Source organism: Oncorhynchus masou, chromosome 24 (genome assembly GCF_036934945.1).
Source record: "Oncorhynchus masou masou isolate Uvic2021 chromosome 24, UVic_Omas_1.1, whole genome shotgun sequence".
Classification (NCBI taxonomy): domain Eukaryota; kingdom Metazoa; phylum Chordata; class Actinopteri; order Salmoniformes; family Salmonidae; genus Oncorhynchus; species Oncorhynchus masou.
In genome coordinates, this window is record NC_088235.1 from 74798922 (window position 1) to 74822313 (window position 23392).

The following is a 23392-nucleotide window of genomic DNA, read 5'->3' on the forward strand; positions in this document are numbered from 1 at the left end:
CCATCAACTGTCCGCAACCGATGTGGTGTGCCTACAGGGGGCGCCACTCAGCCACAGCCACACTAGCCTGGCGCCTGATCTGCTGGTGCCGTCTGCACAAACAGATCTGGGCCCAGGCTGACTTTGATGGCCATAGAAGTTGACAAGATAGGCCAAACAGATCTGGGACCAGGCCACAGACAGACACTCACCTCGGTGACGGCGAACACCCTCTTCCCACAGGGAACCACCTTGTACCACTTGTCGTGCAGCATGTCCATGTAGCCGTCTGACTTGTAGCGACTGATGAACTCTGACACGTTGTTGGTCAGAGGGGAGTTCTGCGGGAGGCCTATTCCATAGCCTGGGGGGGAGAGAGAAAAAAAGCATAGTACAATAGTACAATGGGAATTGTAGTTTATAGAAATTAATGGAAATAAAATAACTACCACAAGCTTAGCAAAAAAGGGTTCTTCGTTTGTCCCCATAGCAGAACAATTTTTGGCTCCGGGTTGAACACTTTGGTGGTGAAAAGGGTTCCACTTAGAACTTTGTATAAAAAAAAAGTTATTTACAGAGGGTTCTCCACTATGGTTCTTGGTAGCAGCTTCTTTTCTAAGAGTATAGATGAGATTATTTGATTATTTCTATGGTTTAATTCTATTTGTTCAGGTGATTCCATTGAGATGAAAAGTATCTTTTACAAAAGAGAACTGTCCTGTGAAGGAAGCATTCAACCATTTGTTACATAAAAGTAGGTACAATAGGCAAGGGTAAGATATAGTTAAGACGCAAACAAATGAAGAACAATTATAAAAGGGTGGTTATGGAGGGAAACAACATGTTTACAATGTCAGCATGTAAATAGGTTAAAGTTGTGGTGTGTTCCCTTCTATACCACAAGTCCCATGTCTTTGCAATCTGGGTAGAAACACTGACACGGACAGTGTCTCACATCTGCTAAATAAACAGACTTTATTTTGGAGGTATGCATTTTTACACCATTCCACTTCAAATGCCCTAACTGCTTTAAAGATTTCTTTCAATTGTTTAGGCGGAGAACTGAGCAGCGGCCTATACTCGTATCCTTCCAAACTTCATGCCGAGTGAGTTAACTGGCAGACCTAGTCTGGATCCTCTCCTCCTCTCCGCCTAAGGATATGAACACGTCATAAACCATGGCAAAACAAATCATGGAATTATAAGAAATTAGCTGTAACACTGCAACATTTTCTCTCAGCCTCATGGTTAAATGTGTAGAATAGCATGAGATTAGCTATATGGGGAGGGGGGGGGACTTGCTCAGACCTTGTGAGGGAGCCCTGCGAAACTGCGGTACGCTTCTGATCCATAACAACCCAAATCGGATGACCTTACCTTCAACCCTTTCAGTAGGGACACACAGGGCTTTGGTTATTATTATAGCTAAACCAGAGTTCAGCCTCCATGTCGCTCCATAAAATGGGACAATTCCTCCTCTACCTGTACTGCTATTCCTGTACTTTACTCCTTTGAACTTCTTAATGACATTTTGTGAATGAGATTTTCGATATCGGATTCTTGATTTTACGTGGAAAGATGGAAGGGAGAAAAAAAATCCCCATCTCGTGGTCGTCGGTAGCAACGGGAGTTTGAAGAAAGATTGATGGAGGAAGACAGAAACAGGACAAAGGAAAAGTGGAGTGTTCGGCACATCCATTATCTAATGACAAGGAGTGTGTGTGTGTTGGCTTTGACAGCAGAATTAATAATGAGTTTTGGTGGGCTGGGGATAACAGAGAGTGAGAGCCCAAGGATCATTGAGACACAACAACTCTCATTCCACCTCTCTCCTCCCTTCTTCCCTCCTTCATCCCTTCCGTCCATCTCAAAAATGGTATTTAATCAATGGAGGGGTTTACCTCTGCCTATCCATCCCCTCATCCCTCATGGCTAATGTCTGTCAGTCATCTCCCCTTCCACCCAACCCCCCCCCTCACTCTCCCTCACTCCCACCTACCCCTCCCAGTCAAGATGACAGATGCCAGACAAGCTCTGACATCAACACGTTTTATCAGAGCGAGACTGCCCGAGCACACGCACACACGAACACGCACACACACAGTCAAGCACACACACACACACTGTCAAAGGCGTTTTGAATGAGGATATGCGCATATGCGTATGTGATCGTGCATGTCTATCTCTCTCACAGCCTGTCTGTCTCGGTCTGTCTGCCTGCCTGCCTGTTTGCCTGCCAGCTCCAACAGGTAAAAACATATGAACTACTACGGTGTGTAAAGCATGTGCTTCAGTCTAATATTCTTAATGAATGCATCAGAGATCCAATAAACATCCCTCTGTTTCTCATAAAGCCCCACAGAGTCGGCCCCCTGCGTTGGCACAGACGTCCCTGTAGCCCAGTGTTAATGACGATGTTGTGCTTTGAATCGCAGTCATTAAATACTGGGTGGCTTTAATCACCAAATCGAAAGAGTCCTGGCACCTGCCAGGTCCACTGTCTGTAGCCCACTACGACACCGGAGACAAATAAAACCCCGAAGAGGCAGAGATTCAGAAAGTGTTTGAAGCGATAGTTCATGGCTGCATTTGTGCGGATAAATTGTTTTAGTATCTGGAAATGAATAAATAGAGGACGAGCTGCAAACCAAAGAGAGAGAGAGTGTGTGTGTGTGTGTGTGTGTGTGTGTGTGTGTGTGTGTGTGTGTGCACGCGTGCGCCTGCGTGATTTGATACTGGATGGAGTAATAAATACCGTGAGGAACCATGTAGATAAAGTGCAATAGAGGAGCGAGGGAAGGTAGAAAATACAATTAGCAGAGGGGAGAGATGAGCTAGAAGAGGTCTAATTGAGCAAAACCCCAATTACTGTTTTATTGTGGATGACTGTCTAGAGGTCAGGGCCCAAAATGGAGGAATATTCCTCACCTCAAAACCCAGGGAAAAAGAGCAGGAGTTACTGCACATGAAAAGAGAAGGTGTCAATCTGGTTCCACACAAAAATCCCTCTTGACTTGTGAAATGACTCACCTGGAAAAATCACCTCGCAAGAGAAACCAGTTGATTAAGTAATCAAGTACTCACAAGGCTGTTTCATGAAATATTGTGATGTAAAGGAAGTGCTACCATTTTTTTAGTAGGGGTGGGGGGTCTTTTCAGGAAAGCAGTGAAACAACTTGAATAAAATGCAATTTGATTGGCTTAGTCTCATGAAAGATATCTGGCAGACAAAATTCATGAGTTTAAAATCTGCAAATGAGAGGAGGGAACTTTCGCCCCAGTCTGAGGTCCTGAGTGCTCTGGACAAGTTTTCATCAAGGATCTCTCTGTACTTTGCTCCATTCATCATTCCCTCAAACCTGACTAGTCTCCCAGTCCCTACCTCTGAAATACATCCTCACAGCATGATGCTGCCACTACCATGCTTCACCGTAGGGATGGTGCCAGGTTTCCTCCAGACATGATGCTTGACAATCAGGCCAAAGAGTTCAATCTTGTTTCTCATGGCCTGAGAGTCCTTCAGGTGCATTTTGGCTCCAAGCGGGCTGTAATGTGCTTTTTTACTGAGGAGTGGCTTCCGTCTGGCCACTCAACAATAAAGGCATGATTGGTGGAGTGCTGCAGAGATGGTTGTCCTTTTGAAAGGAACTATGGAGCTCTGTCAGAATGGCCATTGGGTTATTGGTCACCTCCCCTGACCGAGGCCCTTCTCACCCAATTGCTCAGTTTGGTCGGGCGGCCAGCTCTAGGAAGAGTCTTGGTGGTTCCAAACGTCTCCGACTTAACAATGATGGAGGTCACTGTGTTCTTGGGGAACTTCAATGCCGCAGACATTTTTTGGTGCCCTTCCCCAGATCGGTGCCTCGACAAACTCCTGTCTCGGAGCTCTCCGGACAATTCCTTCGACCTCATGGCTTGGTTTTTGCTCTGACATGCACTGTCAACTGTGGGACCTTATATGGACAGGTGTGTGCTTTCCAAATAATTTCCAACCAATTGAATTTACCACAGGTGGATTCCAATCAAGTTGTAGAAACATCTCAAGGATGATCAAAAACAGGATGCACCTGAACTCAAATTCGAGTCTCATAGCTAACGGTCTGAATACTTACGTAAATAAGGTATTATTATTTTAGTATTTTAGTATAAAATTCTTGCAACCAATATAATGTTATATATATATATATATATGGGGGATACAACCATCCCAGCTCTGCAAATGTTGCTGTGAAGAGACAGAATCATTAGATCATTTGTTTTGGTACTGTCCATAAGGAGCTTGTTTTTGGTCGCAGGTTCAGGAATGGCTGAAGAATTGCAACATATACCTGGAGCTAACTCACCACTGTGGGGTGATTTAAAAAAGTCATAGTCAATTGATCAATAATATAATAATCCACTTAGCAAAATTTTTTATCTTTCATTTACAATCTGTTGAAACTATGAGAATAGAACGTTTCAGAACTTTTGTGAAACATCACAGCACAGTTGAAAAATATATGGCAAATTGAAATCAAAACTGGATGGTGTTCAGAGATAGATGGGAGATGAAGGATGGAACTAACAAACAAAATCTAACTATTGTCAAATATACTGTGTCCCATGAAATCTATATAGTATTTATAAGCTGGAAGTAGAGGCCTAAGTGTTGTTGTCCATTAGTTTCCTCCAATTAGGGGAGGGTTAGGGTTACAGAAACAAAATATGGAGGATTGCAAATGATGCAGACAATTACATTGATAGAAACCACCATCTATCTGCAAAATTAAAGCTGATCTACCCCCTAAAAAAAAATATATATATTGTACCCAACATCAGATTAGGACCAAACTTCTTCCTACCAACGAGTAAGACATGAGGAATACATTTTTTGTTGTTGTGTCAAAGCCACCTATGGACCCACCCCCCCTCCCCCCACACCAATCCCACCCCAACAAACAGTATACAGTATCAGTTCTATGTTTGACAAGTAGTATGGAGCTGTGGCTTAGAGTATTGCTTCTCTATACTATGTACTGTAGTCACTGTGAATATGGTGGGGGGGGGGGTTCCCCCTGGTCATAGAAATTAGTAATTGAAGTTGCTAGCATTATTTTCCATGAAGAAGTGAAAGGCCACAGGCTCTGACCCCTAGATGCCGCTGCTACTGCTATACCGCAAAACTCTTTATCCATTTTTCTGGTCTCGTGTTTATTAAATAGATCACAACATTTCCTTTGCAACTTTATGTGGAAAACCAATAGATTTGTCTCATTATAAAAATAAATTGTGTGGTCATCCTCACAATTAAAGCCAGTCCTCCATAAAAGCTATTCAGTTTGTGCTAATAGCAACCTAATGCTTCAACCCAACTTTCCTTGCATAGTCCAACAAGTGGCTGCTCTCTGCGAGGGCTATTCCTATGCAAGACTTTTCCTACAAGCCCAAAACTTTGATGGAGAAATGGGCTAGGGACTAAAATGTTGTGACAACCCTAATAAAATAATGAATTTCATGGCAGTTGTCACGTCCTGACCTTAGTTCCTTTTTTATGTCTCTATTTTGGTTTGTTCAGGGCGTGAGTTGGGGTGGGCATTCTATGTTTTTCATTCTATGTTTTGTTCTGTGTGTTGTATTTCTGTGTGCTTGGCCTGGTATGGTTCCCAATCAGAGGCAGCTGTCAATCGTTGTCTCTGATTGAGAACCATACTTAGGTAGCCTGTTCCCACCTGTGTTTGTGGGTAGTTGCGTCCTGTTTTATCACCTTACAGGACTGTTTCGTGCCGTGCACTCGCGTTGTTGTTGTTTTTTTGTCATTCAGTGTTCAGTTTATTTAATTAAATTTACTATGAACACTTACCATGCTGCGTGTTGGTCCGATGATTCCTATTACTCATCAGACGAAGAGGAGAGCCATTACAGCAGTCTTATGTTTTTCAATAAAATTATCAGGAAACTATATTTATTGTGATGTGACATTTAACATTAAAACCAATGCAAGGTTCATATGTGTTCAGGGGTATCTAGAGTGCGGTATTGTCCAGTTGTGGGCATAATAAGCACAGTTCCTTCCCCACATTCAGACAAACGGTTGTCAAGGGTGGCGGATATGAAAACAAGCACACTCTTATAAAAGAGTTCCAAAACGGTTCTTCGGCTGTCCCCACAGGAAAACCATTTTTGGCTCCAAGTAGAACCCTTTTTGGCTCCAAGTAGAACCCTTTTTTGGTTCCAGGTAAAACCCTTTTTGGATCCATGTAAAAGCCACTGTGGAAATGGTTATACATGGAACTAAATAGGGTTCTTCAAAGGGTTCTTCTACGGGGACAGCCGAAGAGCCGAAGTTCTAGATAGCACCTTTTTTTTCTAAGAGTGCATGAACATTTTTTGTTTTTTTCCCAGTCTTCAGGGTGGTGCTCTGCCCCTTCAGGAGATAATGTATGGGAAACTGGCAGCGTCCTCCGTCCAGAGGCGGGCATGCTCAGTTTCACCATGAGGACGGTGACGAGGGGGTACGGTCTTCAGTGCGCTGTGTACCCTCCTCCTTTTTGTCACGTCATTACGCCAATGATCCCCGAGGTCGTAACGCTTGTCTTGAGAGAGGAGATTTTCTCTCTTATTCAAAAGCAGGCTATTCCGGTAGTCCCCGTGTAAGAAATACAGAGCGGTTGGTACAGCCAGTATTTCTTAGTCCCAAAAGCGATGGAACGTTGCGTCCCATCATGGACTTGCATATTTTAAGCAAGCACCTCAAAGTTTGCAAGTTCAAAATGCTCACACTTCGCCGGCTATTCTCGTCGGTGCATGCCAGCGATTGGTCTATAGAGCTGAATGATGCATATTTTCTATACCATCCTCTCCACAGGAAGTTTCGGAGGTTTCAATTTGAGGGTGTGGCCTACGAGTTTCTGGTCCCGCACCTTTTCTATGGCGGCGGCCGAGGCTTTGGCGCCAGTGCGATGATAGCTGTGGTCCCTCTGTGACATCTGTTCATGCATCTGTTTCAGCTCTGGGTGATTGCTACGTGTCTGGACGCATCTCACCACTGCCTTCGGACAGCTCAAGGCATCCCTGTATTGCTTAAGGGCTTGCATAAGCCTCACTCGGCTGGGATGGGACCCTTATCAACTACGACCACCGCTGCCGCTCTCCCCTCAGACAACCCCGGAAGACCCTTCGCCAGCAGCCACAATCTGTCTCACAAAGTCAGCCCGACGCCCAACGGACGTTGAGCCCAGCCGGAGACAGTTGTCACACAAACTGGTCCGAGCCAAAGCCTCCTGAGCGTGTTATCCATCCCAGGCAAACAGGACAGCCTCTGTGTGTATCTTTCATTTTCATTGTGAAACCACATGCCCTTAGGGCACGGTCAGAGGTTCAGGCTCGGCTGGCTAGCCTTTTTGAACTTACTTTTACCACTGTCCATCTTACGGAAGGAAGGAACCACTGGCTACACAAGCAGAGCAGAAATAGTGGGGTTTTAGCCAACACAAATTCTACCCAAGCAAGGACGAATTAGCTACACAAGCAGAGCAGAAATAGTGGGGTTTTAGCCAACACAAATTCTACCCAAGCAAGGACGAATTAGCTACACAAGCAGAGCAGAAATAGTGGGGTTTTAGCCAATACAAATTCTACCCAAGCAAGGACGAATTAGCTACACAAGCAGAGCAGAAAGTAAGCAGAAAGTAACACAAAACCGATACCAAGACCCAAAACTCGAACATCTAGGGGGACGAGTACTCTATCTCCACTAACAGACACCTAACTCGGAGCTGAATCTCGTAGTCTTTGTGTGCTTGAACAGTTAGTAAATTGCGTGGCACGCTTTTCTTTCAGGCGAAATACCTGCATCCATTGGCGCGTTGGGTGTGATTTCTTCAGGTGAATATGATTGGTCGTTGACTCCCATATTATGTTATACAGAGTGACAGACTGAAAAGGAACTATTGGTATTCTACCCAAAGTTGCAAAGAAAACATTGTGGTCTACTTAATAAACACAAGAGACCAGCAAAATTTAGGAAAATGTGGCGGTATAGTAGGAACAGCAGCATCTAGTGGTCAGAACCTGGTACTTTCACACTACTTTAAGGTAAATAATGCAAGTGACTTGAATTAGCAATTTCCCTGGACAGGGTTGGAAAAACCATCATCAGATTCACATGGAATACATTTACATAGTATGGAGAAGCAATGCTCCAAGTCACAGCCTCATACTACATGTCAAACATAGAGAACTGATACTGTATACTGGTTGCTGGGGTGGGATTGGCATGGGGTGTGGGGGGGTCCGTGGGTGGCTATTGTTGTGTGTGTGTGGGGGGGGGGTTTCTTATGTCTTTCTCATTAATAGGAAAGGGTTTGGTCCAAATCGAATGTTGGGTGCTAAATTTATTGGACATTATCTGAATCTTATCAATTAAAATGGCCAATTTGGGTGCATTCAATTAGCTCAATTTCTCAGAGATAAACTGTTATTTCAACAGAATAATGTTTAAGGAATTCCAATCTTGCCTGTTTCTAACTAAATAAACAATTTCAGAACAATCTGAGATGGTAGGTGTCATACTCTCTCCAGAAATAAGTCTAGCCCTGGACACCATTTGTGAATTGATCGCCCCCCATCTAGCTTCAGAGTTTGTTCTGTTAGGTGACCTAAACTGGGATATGCTTAACACCCCGGCAGTCCTACAATCTAAGCTAGATGCCCTCAATCTCACACAAATCATCAAGGAACCCACCAGGTACAACCCTAACTCTGTAAACAAGGGCACCCTCATAGACGTCATCCTGACCAACTGGCCCTCCAAATACACCTCCGCTGTCTTCAACCAGGATCTCAGCGATCACTGCCTCATTGCCTGTATCCGCTACGGAGCCGCAGTCAAAGGACCACCCCTCATCACTGTCAAATGCTCCCTAAAACACTTCTGTGAGCAGGCCTTTCTAATCGACCTGGCCCGGGTATCCTGGAAGGACATTGACCTCATCCCGTCAGTTGAGGATGCCTGGTCATTCTTTAAAAGTAACTTCATCACCATTTTAGATAAGCATGCTCCGTTCAAAAAATGCAGAACTAAGAACAGATACAGCCCTTGGTTCACTCCAGACCTGTCTGCCCTCGACCAGCACAAAAACATCCTGTGGCGGACTGCAATAGCATCGAATAGTCCCCGCGATATGCAACTGTTCAGGGAAGTCAGGAACCAATACACGCAGTCAGTCAGGAAAGCTAAGGCCAGCTTCTTCAGGCAGAAGTTTGCATCCTGTAGCTCCAACTCCAAAAAGTTCTGGGACACTGTGAAGTCCATGGAGAACAAGAGCACCTCCTCCCAGCTGCCCACTGCACTGAGGCTAGGTAACACGGTCACCACCGATAAATCCATGATTATCGAAAACTTCAACAAGCATTTCTCAACGGCTGGCCATGCCTTCCGCCTGGCTACTCCAACCTCGGCCAACAGCTCCGCCCCCCCCCCCCCCCCCCCCCCGCAGCTCCTCGCCCAAGCCTCTCCAGGTTCTCCTTTACCCAAATCCAGATAGCAGATGTTCTGAAAGAGCTGCAAAACCTGGACCCGTACAAATCAGCTGGGCTTGACAATCTGGACCCTCTATTTCTGAAACTATCCGCCGCCATTGTCGCAACCCCTATTACCAGCCTGTTCAACCTCTCTTTCATATCGTCTGAGATCCCCAAGGATTGGAAAGCTGCCGCAGTCATCCCCCTCTTCAAAGGGGGAGACACCCTGGACCCAAACTGTTACAGACCTATATCCATCCTGCCCTGCCTATCTAAGGTCTTCGAAAGCCAAGTCAACAAACAGGTCACTGACCATCTCGAATCCCACCGTACCTTCTCCGCTGTGCAATCTGGTTTCCGAGCCGGTCACGGGTGCACCTCAGCCACACTCAAGGTACTAAACGATATCATAACCGCCATCGATAAAAGACAGTACTGTGCAGCCGTCTTCATCGACCGTGCCAAGGCTTTCGACTCTCTCAATCACCATATTCTTATCGGCAGACTCAATAGCCTTGGTTTTTCGGTTGACTGCCTTGCCTGGTTCACCAATTACTTTGCAGACAGAGTTCAGTGTGTCAAATCGGAGGGCATGCTGTCCGGTCCTCTGGCAGTCTCTGTGGGGGTGCCACAGCGTTCAATTCACGGGCCGACTCTTTTCTCTGTATATATCAATGATGTTGCTCTTGCTGCGGGCGATTCCCTGATCCACCTCTACGCAGACGACACCATTCTATATACTTCCGGCCCGTCCTTGGACAATGTGCTATCTAACCTCCAAACGAGCTTCAATGCCATACAACACTCCTTCCGTGGCCTCCAACTGCTCTTAAACGCTAGTAAAACCAAATGCATGCTTTTCAACCGATCGCTGCCTGCACCCGCATGCCCGACTAGCATCACCACCCTGGATGGTTCCGACCTTGAATATGTGGACATCTATAAGTACCTAGGTGTCTGGCTAGACTGTAAACTCTTCTTCCAGACTCATATCAAACATCTCCAATCGAAAATCAAATCAAGAGTCGGCTTTCTATTCCGCAACAAAGCCTCCTTCACTCACGCCGCCAAACTTACCCTAGTAAAACTGACTATCCTACTGATCCTCGACTTCGGCGATGTCATCTACAAAATTGCTTCCAACACTCTACTCAGCAAACTGGATGCAGTTTATCACAGTGCCATCCATTTTGTCACTAAAGCACCTTATACCACCCACCACTGCGACTTGTATGCTCTAGTCGGCTGGACCTCGCTACATATTCGTCGCCAGACCCACTGGCTCCAGGTCATCTACAAGTCCATGCTAGGTAAAGCTCCGCCTTATCTCAGTTCACTGGTCACGATGGCAACACCCATCCGTAGCACGCGCTCCAGCAGGTGTATCTCACTGATCATCCCTAAAGCCAAAAAAATCGCTGAAAATTGCAAAAATCGCTGAAGTTGGAGACTTTTATCTCCCTCACCAACTTCAAACATCTGCTATCTGAGCAGCTAACCGATCGCTGCAGCTGTACATAGTCTATTGGTAAATAGCCCACCCATTTTCACCTACCTCATCCCCATACTGTTTATTTATTTATTTTTCTGCTCTTTTGCACACCAATATCTCTACCTGTACATGACCATCTGATCATTTATCACTCCAGTGTTAATCTGCAAAATTGTAATTATTCGCCTACCTCCTCATGCCTTTTGCACACAATGTATATAGACTCCCCTTTTTTTCTACTGTGTTATTGACTTGTTAATTGTTTACTCCATGTGTAACTCTGTGTTGTCTGTTCACACTGCTATGCTTTATCTTGGCCAGGTCGCAGTTGCAAATGAGAACTTGTTCTCAACTAGCCTACCTGGTTAAATAAAGGTGACATAAAATAAAAATAAAAAATGGCTTGCTGAAATGACATGGAATGACTCTCAAGGTTTAAACATTTCAGGAGGAAAAGGTAAAACACCAATCAGGAGTGTGTGTGTGTATCTGTGTGTGTGTGAGTGTATCTGTGTGTGTGTGAGTGTATCTGTGTGTGTGTGAGTGTATCTCTGTGTGTGTGTGCATCTGTGTGTGTGTGTGTGTATCTGTGTGTGTGTGTGCATCTGTGTGTGTGTGTGTGTATCTGTGTGTGTGTGTATCCTGCCCAGTGATGAATCTGAATACACAGCATGAGCTGACGTTCTACATAGCCAACACCGCAGGCCTGCCCTTTCAGTCTAATAAAAACAGCGTCCAGATGACAGCCTCTTCCACCACTGTTCCACCTCTTCCCCATCCTTCTATTTCCGCTCCCCACCTCTCAAATGAAAGTGACGTGTCCCACGGAAACTAAATAAGCCATATCAATATCTTATGACAGCTCAAGTTTACAGCCCGGCTCCTTGATTCTATATCTCAGTAGGTATGCGATATTGGGTCAGGGTCATGGAGGGATGCTTCTCTGAAACTGTGCTCTTCAATCCTGGTTGAAGTTGAGACCCACAGGGCATGCTGGGTTTTGTCCTATCCCTGCACAAATACATCTGATACAGATAACCAAGTACTCATCAAGACCTTTGTGAACTGAATTAGGGTTGTGTTATTAAGGCACGCAAATTACGTTCAGTTCAACATAAAAAAATAAAAAAAGTCTCCATTTCACGCTGTTTCATGCTGTTTCCTTCCGTTTCATGCAGGGTTGGAGTAAAAGCCTGCACACTCTGTGGGTCTCCAGAAGCCATTACTAACTGCTATAGAAAAGGCTGACGGTGAAAAGAGAACCTTAATGCGTGGACAATGTGGGAGCAGCAATGCAGAAAGACAAAAACAGAAAGGCGAGGCGCGGGAATCTGTTTCCACTTATTTCTCCTAATCCTGCCCTGGCTTTTCAGAGACAGGGGTGTGGTGTTGATTCAGACAAAATAGCAGCAAACATATTTGAATAATTACATATTTAAATCAAAAGAATGTGAATTTGAGAACAGGGAGAGGACGGGGAAAACAAAACACACAGACAAACAAGTGCATGCCCACCTATACACCGGGGCACTCTCGCACACACACATAAAAATACATGTACATTGTGACGCACATACACATAAACGTGTACAAGCAGACATACAGCCAGCATATACACACAGCAGAAGATAAGAGCCACCAAGTGTGAGGTCAAAACAATACTGTGTTGGGGTGCACAGGGGTTTCTTACCTTCGATGGCGAAGGGTTTGCCCACGGTGAGCAGCTTGCAGTCTGCGTCGATGGACACCTCGTAGTCCAGCAGGGCCTTGTCCATGATGAAGGCATCAAGCTGAGGGGGATCTACCCTTCAACACACAGGGAGAAGGGGTTATAGACAGAGAACAGGGGACAATGAAACGCACCCACAAAACGCATGACAACAAAAGTCATGTCCTAAACGCTAGGTCTACACACCAAAATAGGCCACGTCCCAATCGCCACAAACCAAAAAGGCCAAGTTTGAAATAGATGTGTCCCAATCCTACGCACCACACACCAAACAGGCTATGTCCCTAACACACCTTTTACCAGTCGCCCCAAACACTCGTCCCTGTACCTCATCCGGCCTTGGGGACATTTCCTCCCTCATTCCAGATGTAGCACATGAGCCTCGTTACCATCATGATTATACTTCATGTCTCAGTGTAAATGGGGGACCGCTAGGGAAATTGGGCAGAAGGAGAATAGTAAAGCAGAGCCATTAATCGCCTGTCTGACCAAACAAGACTGGAATGAATGCAGAGTACACTGACTGAGGCAATGGCAAAATGGGAGAACACCCAAATCAGGCACTCGACTTCTTTTATGGCGTGACCCCTGACTAGGCACATTAGCTGAACCAGAGAGGATTATGGGTCACGGGAACTGTCGTAATGCAGGCTCAAGATGTCAAAACAGCACATTGTTATGTGTGTCAGCTTTCGGGTCATCTGCCTTCAATTGTAAGGAGTGGATGACCTCTTGGGTAAGAAATCGCCTGTGAATATGACTGGCAATTTTCTGGCACTTTGGCTGTTTAATCAAACCATCCACTTCGAGGAGTTGTATTGAGTTATTTTGCAACTGAGCCTGGAACACAAGCCATGGGTCATTGTAAACTCCTGTCTCAAACAAATCCTGCCCATATGGTTGCCTGAGCGGATCTCTAATATAGACCTGTAAAGAAAATCAACCAGAAGCCTGTTTCGGAGTGGAAGTGGAGATGGGTTGGTCACACGGCCCAGAGAGGCCCGGAGAACATTGCAAATCCTTGGAATCCTCAAGGCAAGCGAAGAAGGGGACGTCCAATAATGAATGACCTGGCGCAGGTGTCTAGAAGCAGAACTCAAGAAGATCCACTTGTCATGGCCTAAAGGCAAGGAATGCGGCCCAAGACTGGCAACAATGGAAAACTTTAGTACAGGCCCTATGTTCCTCCGGGGATGAATTGGAGTAGCCCTTTACACTTGTACCTGTATATGGTTGAAAATGGCACAGTTGAACACTGATAAGCGCCTAATTTGGAACGCAGTGGCTGTACATGCTATACATGATGTCAGAGTTCATGGTCTCCACTTCACAGCTCTGTATGGGTGTTGACTGACAGCCATCCAGAACTTGAGCACCGTGCTCGACAAAATGATGCCACCATTCCTCCCGCTAATTAGGCAACTTTTGCAAATGTTTTGTTGTCTGAGTGAAGGAAGCTGTAAATTACGAGGACTCGATGTATTTTGAAAGATGATACGTTGAGAATTATAATAAACATCATTACAAGCAGGCCAAACACCCGTGAGTCCAAATGTCCACTTCACATTTCCATATCATAAAACCTATGTAATTCACAGTGTCAACGTTTGGGAACACTATGTTTGATGTGCAGTTACAAGATGACATGGCGTTACACCCTACGTTGTCCTGAACAGAATGAGTGTATGTTTGTTCTCATTGTAAAGAACATTTGCCGCGGACCACACATCAGAAGGCACTCATGACTCCATTCTATTACGATCTGCTTCTCTGAATTGCCTAGTAAAAGCCTAACACTGTAATATCGTATCGTATCATTTAGCTAGTCATGTTAGCAATTGATCGTGCTATCAAATTCTGCTCACCTGACTCAGATGGCGAATTTATAATTCACCGTTTTTTGAATTATGTAAACAGCAACAGTAATTGTGTAACGGCGAAGAAGCAGGGCCGTGTTCCAACGAAAACAACTACAAGTGTGTGCCTGCTCTAGTTCCTTAACGGCACGGCCGTTAAGAAAAGCACCTTGTAGTTGAAGACGCTTCTTTGAGTCATAAAAGTGCACTGAAATGATTAAGGAACTGTGTGCTCTTTGGAGAGATGTGTGGCCACTTCGAAAAACCAGTTAGACCTCTCACTCCAACACTTCTCATTTTTTTGTTGCCCCATTTTCCAAGAATATACTTATCATGTTAATGAATGTATCTAGAGTATTTTCAAAAACAAATATGGCAAAAAGTAAATGTAAAATGCACATAAAATCTAGTTAGGATAAAATCTACAATTTGGATTCAGTGTGGTGTCCTCACTTTTAGTCTAATAATTGTCCCATAATCTCCATAACTGTTCCCTTTTCAATTGCTACAATGGTTATGCATATGCTTTCCCTTTTCTCTTCTGTAAGAAACATTTAAATATCGCCCTATCCATATAGGCCAAATCCATATAGGCCTAGTGTAATTAAGGGTCAATCCATTTCAATTCAGTCACTTTTTGACATCCTCCCTTTTGATTTAAACAACGCTTCACATATATGTTTGCCCATGGGAGAAGTGGTCAGACAGTGACTTTTTGGATCTGAATGCCAAAACATTCAGGAGATAAAGGTGGTCAAAAATGACCTATTTTCCATATCCCCAGCATACCATGACACATCCATGTCTTCATCACTGGAAAAGATAAATGGTTGAGTTTGACATCATTTGAAAGTTTACAAACAGGGTTGTCAAACTATTTCATAATTTCTTGAAAATAAATTCTGTTTTTATTTTTTTTATTTTTTTACCTTTAGCGTAAATTAGAACCTATTTTTTTACATCATCTGAGGTTTTTGTGTCGTGCCCACCATTGGTTGAGACACAATGTGCTCTTAAATAGAGGGTGGTTGTCATTTCAGTTGTATAAATATATTTCGTAGAATGGACCTATTCCTTCAGAACACTGCAATTCAGCTGGTGCTCCACTGAAATTGAAATCAAATTGAAATTGTAACTTCTAATTACTATCCCGGAGATGGCCACCGGTCCATCCGCCGTCGAATGTTAACACAAATGGTCATATCTATTCTATCTATCTATAAGTTTCTGATGGAGAATTGACAGTATAACTTAAGCCAACAGATATTCCCATTGAAGTCAATATTCTCTGATGTGTGGGCCTCAAAACATCTTTGTGGTACCAATTTCAATTTGATTCCCATTTTAGTTCATTTGTTAGCCAAAACATGACACTCACCCTATATTCAAGAGCACGTTGTGTCTCAGCCGATGGCAGCCACAACACAAAAACCTCAGATGATGTATAATATGGTCTAAGCAACAACATATGCAATTATGAAAAAAAAGGTTTATTCGTTGTTAAATAATTGACGTTTAAGGTTAAACAATTTTTTTTAAATGTATTATTAAAACAGTTTTTTTTTCAGTAAATTACAACGTTGTTTGACAACCTTGTTTATAAGCTTTTAATTGATATCAATCTCAACTGTTTATATTTTCCAGTGATGAAGAGACGGATGTCTCATGGTATGGTGGGGTATGCAAAATAGGTCAACTTTGAGCACCTTTATCTCTTCAATGTTTTGGCATTCAGATCTAAAAACTCACTTTCTGACCACTTCTATAATGGGTAAATACGTATAGAAGGTTTCGTTCAAATAAAAAGGGGTGCTGTCAAAAAGTGATTGTATTCAAAGGGATTTGCCCTTAAAAGTAAGTATTTGCAACACAATACAAAAAAATATCTGTATATGGCTACTGGCTAGCATAGTCAAAAGATCTAACAAAGCAAAGATAGGCGGATCCACATTCCACAGTCACACACACAAGCTCAAATGCCAGCTGTCTTCACTCTCCTCGTTTGAATTGAACTATAACCTCTTTCATCCACCTGAAGTTCAACCCTGTGTAGAGAGCCATTTTGTTTGTGTTTGCTCCCTTTCACATTTCATCTTTTTTTTGAAGCAATACCACTGGGCTCTCCTCTCCATTGCCTTTCTCTTCTGTCTGCCTGGATGACAGACTTAAGTCTGAGAACCACAACAAACACTTCTCCCGTAGGAGGGAGAGAGGAAGACAGAGAATTCAAAACTCTTTCTTGACAGAGTAGAAAGAGAAAGAATCTATCTACTCTGTGTTCTACTTTATCCACCTCTAGACAAATAACTTCAACAATGCTTATAAGCACTCACAAGAATTTGGGGTGGCAGGTAGCCTAGTGGTTAGAGAGTTGAGCCAGTAACCGAAAGGTTGCTAGATTGAATACCCAAGCTGACAAGGTAATATCTGTTGTTCTGCCCCTGAACAAGGCAGTGTTCCCCGGTAGGCTGTCATTGTAAATCAGAATTTGTTCTTAAATGACTTGCCTAGTTAAATAAATAGCATTTCTTTGGCTATAGAGCAGGAGTGCTGTGGACAATCCTACTCTTGGAAACCTACTTCAGAAGCAGCTGCTCATTAGGACCTGCCCGTTCCATGATCTCGCCATCACGGTTGACAACTCCACTGTGTCCTCCTCCCAGAGCGCTAAGAACCTTGGCGTGATCCTGGACAACACCCTGTCGTTCTCAACCAACATCATGGCGGTGGCCCGTTCCTGTAGGTTCATGCTCTACAACATCCGCAGAGTACGACCCTGCCTCACCCAGGAAGCGGCGCAGGTCCTAATCCAGGCACTTGTCATCTCCCGTCTGGATTACTGCAACTCGCTGTTGGCTGGGCTCCCTGCCTGTGCCATTAAACCCCTACAACTCATCCAGAACGCCGCAGCCCGTCTGGTGTTCAACCTTCCCAAGTTCTCTCACGTCACCCCGCTCCTCCGCTCTCTCCACTGGCTTCCAGTTGAAGCTCGCATCCGCTACAAGACCATGGTGCTTGCCTACGGAGCTGTGAGGGGAACGGCACCGCAGTACCTCCAGGCTCTGATCAGGCCCTACACCCAAGCAAGGGCACTGCGTTCATCCTCCTCTGGCCTGCTCGCCTCCCCTGCCATTGAGGAAGTACAGTTCCCGCTCAGCCCAGTCAAAACTGTTCGCTGCTCTGGCCCCCCAATGGTGGAACAAACTCCCTCACGACGCCAGGACAGCGGAGTCAATCACCACCTTCCGGAGACACCTGAAACCCCACCTCTTCAAGGAATACCTAGGATAGGATAAGTAATCCTTCTCACTTAATGACTTAGATGCACTATTGTAAAGTGGCTGTTCCACTGGATGTCAGAAGGTGAATTCACCAATTTGTAAGTCGCTCTGGATAAGAGCGTCTGCTAAATGACTTAAATGTAAATGTAAATGTAAATGATTAGCTGAATCGGCTATGTGAGAGTAGGCCTGGAACAAATCTAGCGCAATCTGTAGGTCTCCATGAGTGGGGTTGTATAGGTTTTGATCTCTTACTTGAGGGTGGACACTCCATCAGGTGTGGTGGGCTCATTGTAGCGCCTCATGTACTCGTGCATCTCTGGGAAACTCTTCTTCATGTATTCCTCGGCACTGCTCTCCCTCACCGTGCCAAACCTGAAACCATGGGACGGGTGGTGGAGCTAGGGAGGAAAAGAGGGAGGAGGAAGGGAGAGGGGAAGAGAGGGAGATTGGGATGGGGGAAAGAGAGGGGAAAGAGTTAATAATCAAAACAAATAATTACAGACAACATTAAAATAACTGTTAAGTGTGGGTCTCACCTTGGCGTCGTGGATCCCCGAGAGTTCCTCGAAGGTCTTCTCGCCGACCATGACGGCGGCCAGGTTGGCTGTATAGCTGGACAGCACCAGCAGGCAGAAGATGGCCCACAGGTTCATCAGAAACCGACCCGTCCAGCACTTAGGAGTCTTGCTGGAGACTGTGCGGCCGAACAGGATGGCGTAGCACAGGTTGAGCGCCGACGAGTAGGAGAAGACCCGCAGACGGTTGCGTCCGTGTGGCGTCATGCCAAAAGGGCTTTTCCACTCGTAGAGGGTGAGGAAGAGGGCGGTGATGTGCAGTGCCACGAAGATACCCACCCACATGGACCAGTGAAGGGGCCACATGAAGGCACCAATGGGCGCCGCTGTGTCCTTGCTGCGCACCAGGATGCCTAGCGAGGTGGAGAAGAAGGGCGAGGTGAAGTCGATGACGCGGCTACGCACTGAATTAATGCTGAATGAGGTGACGGCCATGTCGGCCACGCCATTGAGCAGGTCGCCCACCAGCCCTGTCCAGCGGCCGCTCTTCGACGCTCCATACTTCCCATCACCCACGATGTACAGGTCGTACTCAAAGCGCAAGTCCTCGGCCAGTTTCTCCAGCAGGTCAATGCAGTATCCGTAGCAACACTTGCTGTAGTCCGTGGGCAGGAAGGTAGAGTTTCCCGAGGCACGCTCGCTGAAGTAGCTCTCCAGCATGTCCGAGCTGTTTGTCCCTGCGTCCAGGCAGTACTGTCCCGCCGGGCAGTTCCCGTCCTCATCGACTTCCCGCGTGAATACAAAGGGGTGCTCCACCAGGGTAACTACCCGCACCCGGCTGTCTGCCACAGGCATGCCTGGCTGCCACCGGCCCCCACTCCTCTGGCCCTCCCCCCGGTCGTGGCCCTTGCCATTGGGACCCTGCCAAAGGCTCTGGTCCTCCACCTTCAGGCGGCCACCCTCCCAGCTGCCCACCGTCACCCAGGTGGGCTGTCCCACCGCATCCCGCCGCAGGCTCCAGATGTGGAAGCGCTGAGAGGTGAGAACCCGGGACAGGTTCCTCTGCACCGACACCGGCCCTGTCAGTCCCAAGAACGACGTGTTAGACAGGAATCTATGGGCCAGAGGAGATCACATTAGATTCAGACTATTTATTGCATGTACTTGTGAGAGTCCGAAGCCAGAGCATAATAAATCACCAGTGTTTCCCATAGATGATTTCTTTTGGTATGGTGGGGGGAGGGGCATGTATGGACTCCAATAGCTTCTTGCCAGAGGGATAGTGAGTCAGACTGTACAGTTTCAAACTTACTGTACAAAATGGATGGACCGTGGACTGCATAGCAGACAGTGACACATCTGACCTGCAGCACAGTCTAGACAGACATGGGTACTGTAGTACAACATGTCAAAACCCGGATTGGCATCTATTGAAGCCAAACGAATCCACCCTGCACCTGCAGCAAGGCCAACAGTGTATCATCACAACCCTGACTGACAGCTAGATGTTTTCCCCGTGGCGAAGGATTAGCTGTTTTCTGCCTGTCACACTTTGGGCCTCCTCACAGACTGTAAACTCTAGGCTCAGCTTTGTCAAGAAAAATGTCGTGTCCCACGGGGAACGCCACATCCTTTCTATGTGGGAATGTGCGTCCTATTTGGTTGAGACATTGAACAATGAGATTTCCAACTTTATTCGCCCACTCAAAAAGACAGCCAGAGGTTTGTTGAATTCCCAACGTGTTATTGCTGTGCTTTATACCATTTAAAAGCAACGCCAATTTCCAATGGAAGAACAATGTCTGATTTTTGGTTTCGATGTCCTCTAAACGTGTTAGCTGCACTTTCAACCTTTTTAAAAGCACAACAAAGTTTAAATGGGAATACAATGTCTGATATTGGTATTTATGCAACAACTTAATGTGTTATCACTGTGCACAACCATATGACCTGGATTGCAGTTGAGATGACATGAAATTACTGTACATTTGTGCAAGTGATCAATGCTGTTCAAGACCTTCGGGATCTGCGACATTTGCATGCTATATTGAACATGCACGCTTTCTATGATTACATAAGAAGACATTTATAGTTACATTAGTCTAGCCACAAAATGTTGAATAAATACTGTTACATTAGTTTGTAAAATAGCCTTAACTTTAGGCTATTTCCTGTATTAGAAAAATATGATTGAATTGTGTTTGGTTGACAATGGAGGATAGTTTCATCTGAGCCACTGGCTTAATCCTATTCTTTAACTTAGATTTTTGGTTAAGTTGGAGACGTGAATCCAACATACCATTTGTTAACTTGTCAAAAGGCTATTTACTGGATTGCAAAGTGATTTGATTTGTTTGGACGTCAACAATTATATGTTGGATTCACATCTCCATCTCAAATAATAATCAATGGTAAAGTGCATTTGAAGTTTATTTGATTTAGTCCTATTCTGTAACTTAGATTTTTGGTTGAGATGGAGACGCGAATCCAACATATCAATGATTCATTTGAAGACAAACTTGAATTAAAGCCAGACTTAAGTGGCTCAGATGGAACTATCCAAGCAGAAGATACATCTCCTTCAAGTGTTGATATTTGGTTGTGTTGACAACCAAACACAATGTAATCACCAGTTTGTCTACAACTGAATCACTGACATGTTGGATTCATTTCTCGATCTCAACCCCCAAAACGTTTAAGGATAGTACTACATCTAATCTAATCAAACTTTAAATTGTACTTTAAATAAAGTTTAATTTTATTTGATCCAGGTCATTTGTTAAAGTGCATTTAAAGTTTGATTTGATTTTAGTTTCTTTAACTTTCTTTAACGTTGATATTTGGTTGAGCTGGAGACGTGAATCCAACATATCAATCATTCATTTGTAGACAAACTGGATATTGAATTGTGTTTGGTTGTCAGCGCAACCAAATATCAACATTTGAAGGAGATGCGTCTTCTGCTTGGATAGATGTGTCTGGTTCTCTGTTAAGCCTACCTTTAGGAATGACTTCGATAGCAACGGTGAACATATTTAGTTATTAAGAGGTCTCTCAACAATCATTCTCACGATAACAGATTGGTAGTAGTCAGCGACAAATATAAAAGCTGGGCTTGGTTAAAACCCTGGATGGCAGACCAAATTAATAGCTGTAGATCAATTCTCCAATAGGAGGTACTGCCGAACCTATTGTTTGTTGTTTGTGTTTGATAGTTGGTATAACGTTGAACATCTGAAATTGTTACAAAGGTACAAATTCAACATTTTTTATACATGGTTTGTCTAAGTTGAAAATTGGTTACAATGATAACAATCGTTGGGTTGAAATTTCACCCTCAAAACAACAGCTGATGACTTTTTCAAATCCACTAGCCCTACAATTAGTTACGGCATATGGGTTTAGCTTAGCCTAGCGAAGGGGACACTTCAGGCAATTCAGATCCAGCCAATCCCATTGGCTAAGGGCAGTTGTGACAGTCATGTTGAGTCATGAGGAATGTGTGCGGCCATTAATAATAGAGGTGGCGCTGCGTAACCGCTGCTGAACCCCTTCCATCGAAAAGAAAAAGGCAGAGGGATGGATGAATCAGAAAAAGGTAATTTGGCTCCGTACCTTTAGGTAATTAATTTCTCCCTATCTCAGCCTATATAGCCCCCCACCTCAGTCCCACAAGAGGGAAAAGGAGCTGAATGCCATTACATCATTACATTGAAAGGCTATGCGTTTCTCTTTACCAGTAGGTACAGGTTGTAATTACTTAAAAGCCCCCCCCCACCCCACCCCACCCCCTCTCCCCCAACCTGTACCTTTTGGGTTTCTCTATAGCTCCTCTCTTTACTCACTACCATCCCTCGTGCATTTCTCTCATATTCCATTCCTTCCTCCCCTGAAGCCCTCTTCTCTCTAATAGCTGTTCTGTTATGTAGCTGTTATGTGTCTAAGTGCCATCATGATTATGACACTTCATCATGGAATTGTTCCTGAGCAAAACGTCGTCGTAAGCTTGACATCGTCGATCTTTACTAGGCACTAGGCACCCAGTGCAATCCCATTCATTCGATGGCCCTCTTAAATGACCTGGTAGAACTGAATATAGTTATAATGGGGTGATTTCCAAAATGTTTCTCATACGCGGAGACGCCATAATGTTGTAATCATTCTCCTCTGTGTTGAAGCCCCAGGCAACAAACTCTACTCTTGAAGCTTACTGCTCACCACGGGAAAATGGCTTGCTTTTTTACGCCAATGAATAAATGCGATACACCAGTACTCTAGCAGTCCAGCCGCCACCACTTATTTTCTTCATAATTTCCACTATATTCTTTTTTCCAACATGTTTTAGCTGAGTCGGGGTACAATTGGGCCCAATTGTAGCTCATCCTATTGTGTTTTTGTTCTGAGACACTGTCTGCATGGCTAGCTTGTGCAGCTGTTGTTACTCTGGTCCATGGCAGATACAGCGGGTGTAAAGCTGTGTGCTGCTGTCGCTCTGCTCTGAGCCACTGAGAGGCAAAAAGGGCTGTGGGCTCTTTTGATAAGGAAGTCTGCCTGCCTGGCTGGCTCCCCTATTGGGGAGGCAACTGACTGGAACCCATGAATAAAGCTTAAAGCTCTACCCTCCTCCACTTCATGTTTGTATTCCAGCTGGATGTGTGTGTGTGTGTGTGTGTGTGTGTGTGTGTGTGTGTGTGTGTGTGTGTGTGTGTGTGTGTGTGTGTGTGTGTGTGTGTGTGTGTGTGTGTGTGTGTGTGTGTGTGTGTGTGTGTGTGTGTGTGTGTGTGTGTGTGTGTGTGTGTGTGTGTGTGTGTGTGTGTGTGACAGGAAGAGAGAGAGTGTGTTCGTGTGTGAGTATCTGTCTGTGTGTATGTGTGTGAGAGAGAGTATTAAGTGTGTGTGTGCGTGCATGCATGCGTGTGCGTGTGAGTATCTGTCTGTGTGTATGTGTATACGTATGCATCTGCTTGTACAAACACACTCTAGCCTCACTCCATACACAGGAGGCTGCATCTATCACTGTGTTTGGAGGAGCTGCT

At 44.8% G+C, this 23392-nt stretch overlaps 1 protein-coding gene across 1 annotated transcript in view; it reads right to left on the reverse strand.

Moving 5' to 3' along the window:
• The window catches only part of LOC135511698 (glutamate receptor ionotropic, NMDA 3B-like), a 110319-nt gene that overhangs the window by 6586 nt on the left and 80341 nt on the right, over positions 1 to 23392 (reverse strand). The window contains exons 3-6 of the mRNA XM_064933174.1: positions 18378 to 19470; positions 18094 to 18239; positions 12663 to 12778; positions 192 to 343 (exon numbers count right to left, since the gene is read on the reverse strand). Of these exons, the coding sequence (XP_064789246.1) occupies positions 192 to 343; positions 12663 to 12778; positions 18094 to 18239; positions 18378 to 19470 (1507 nt within the window). The remainder of the gene's footprint in view (positions 1 to 191; positions 344 to 12662; positions 12779 to 18093; positions 18240 to 18377; positions 19471 to 23392) is intronic.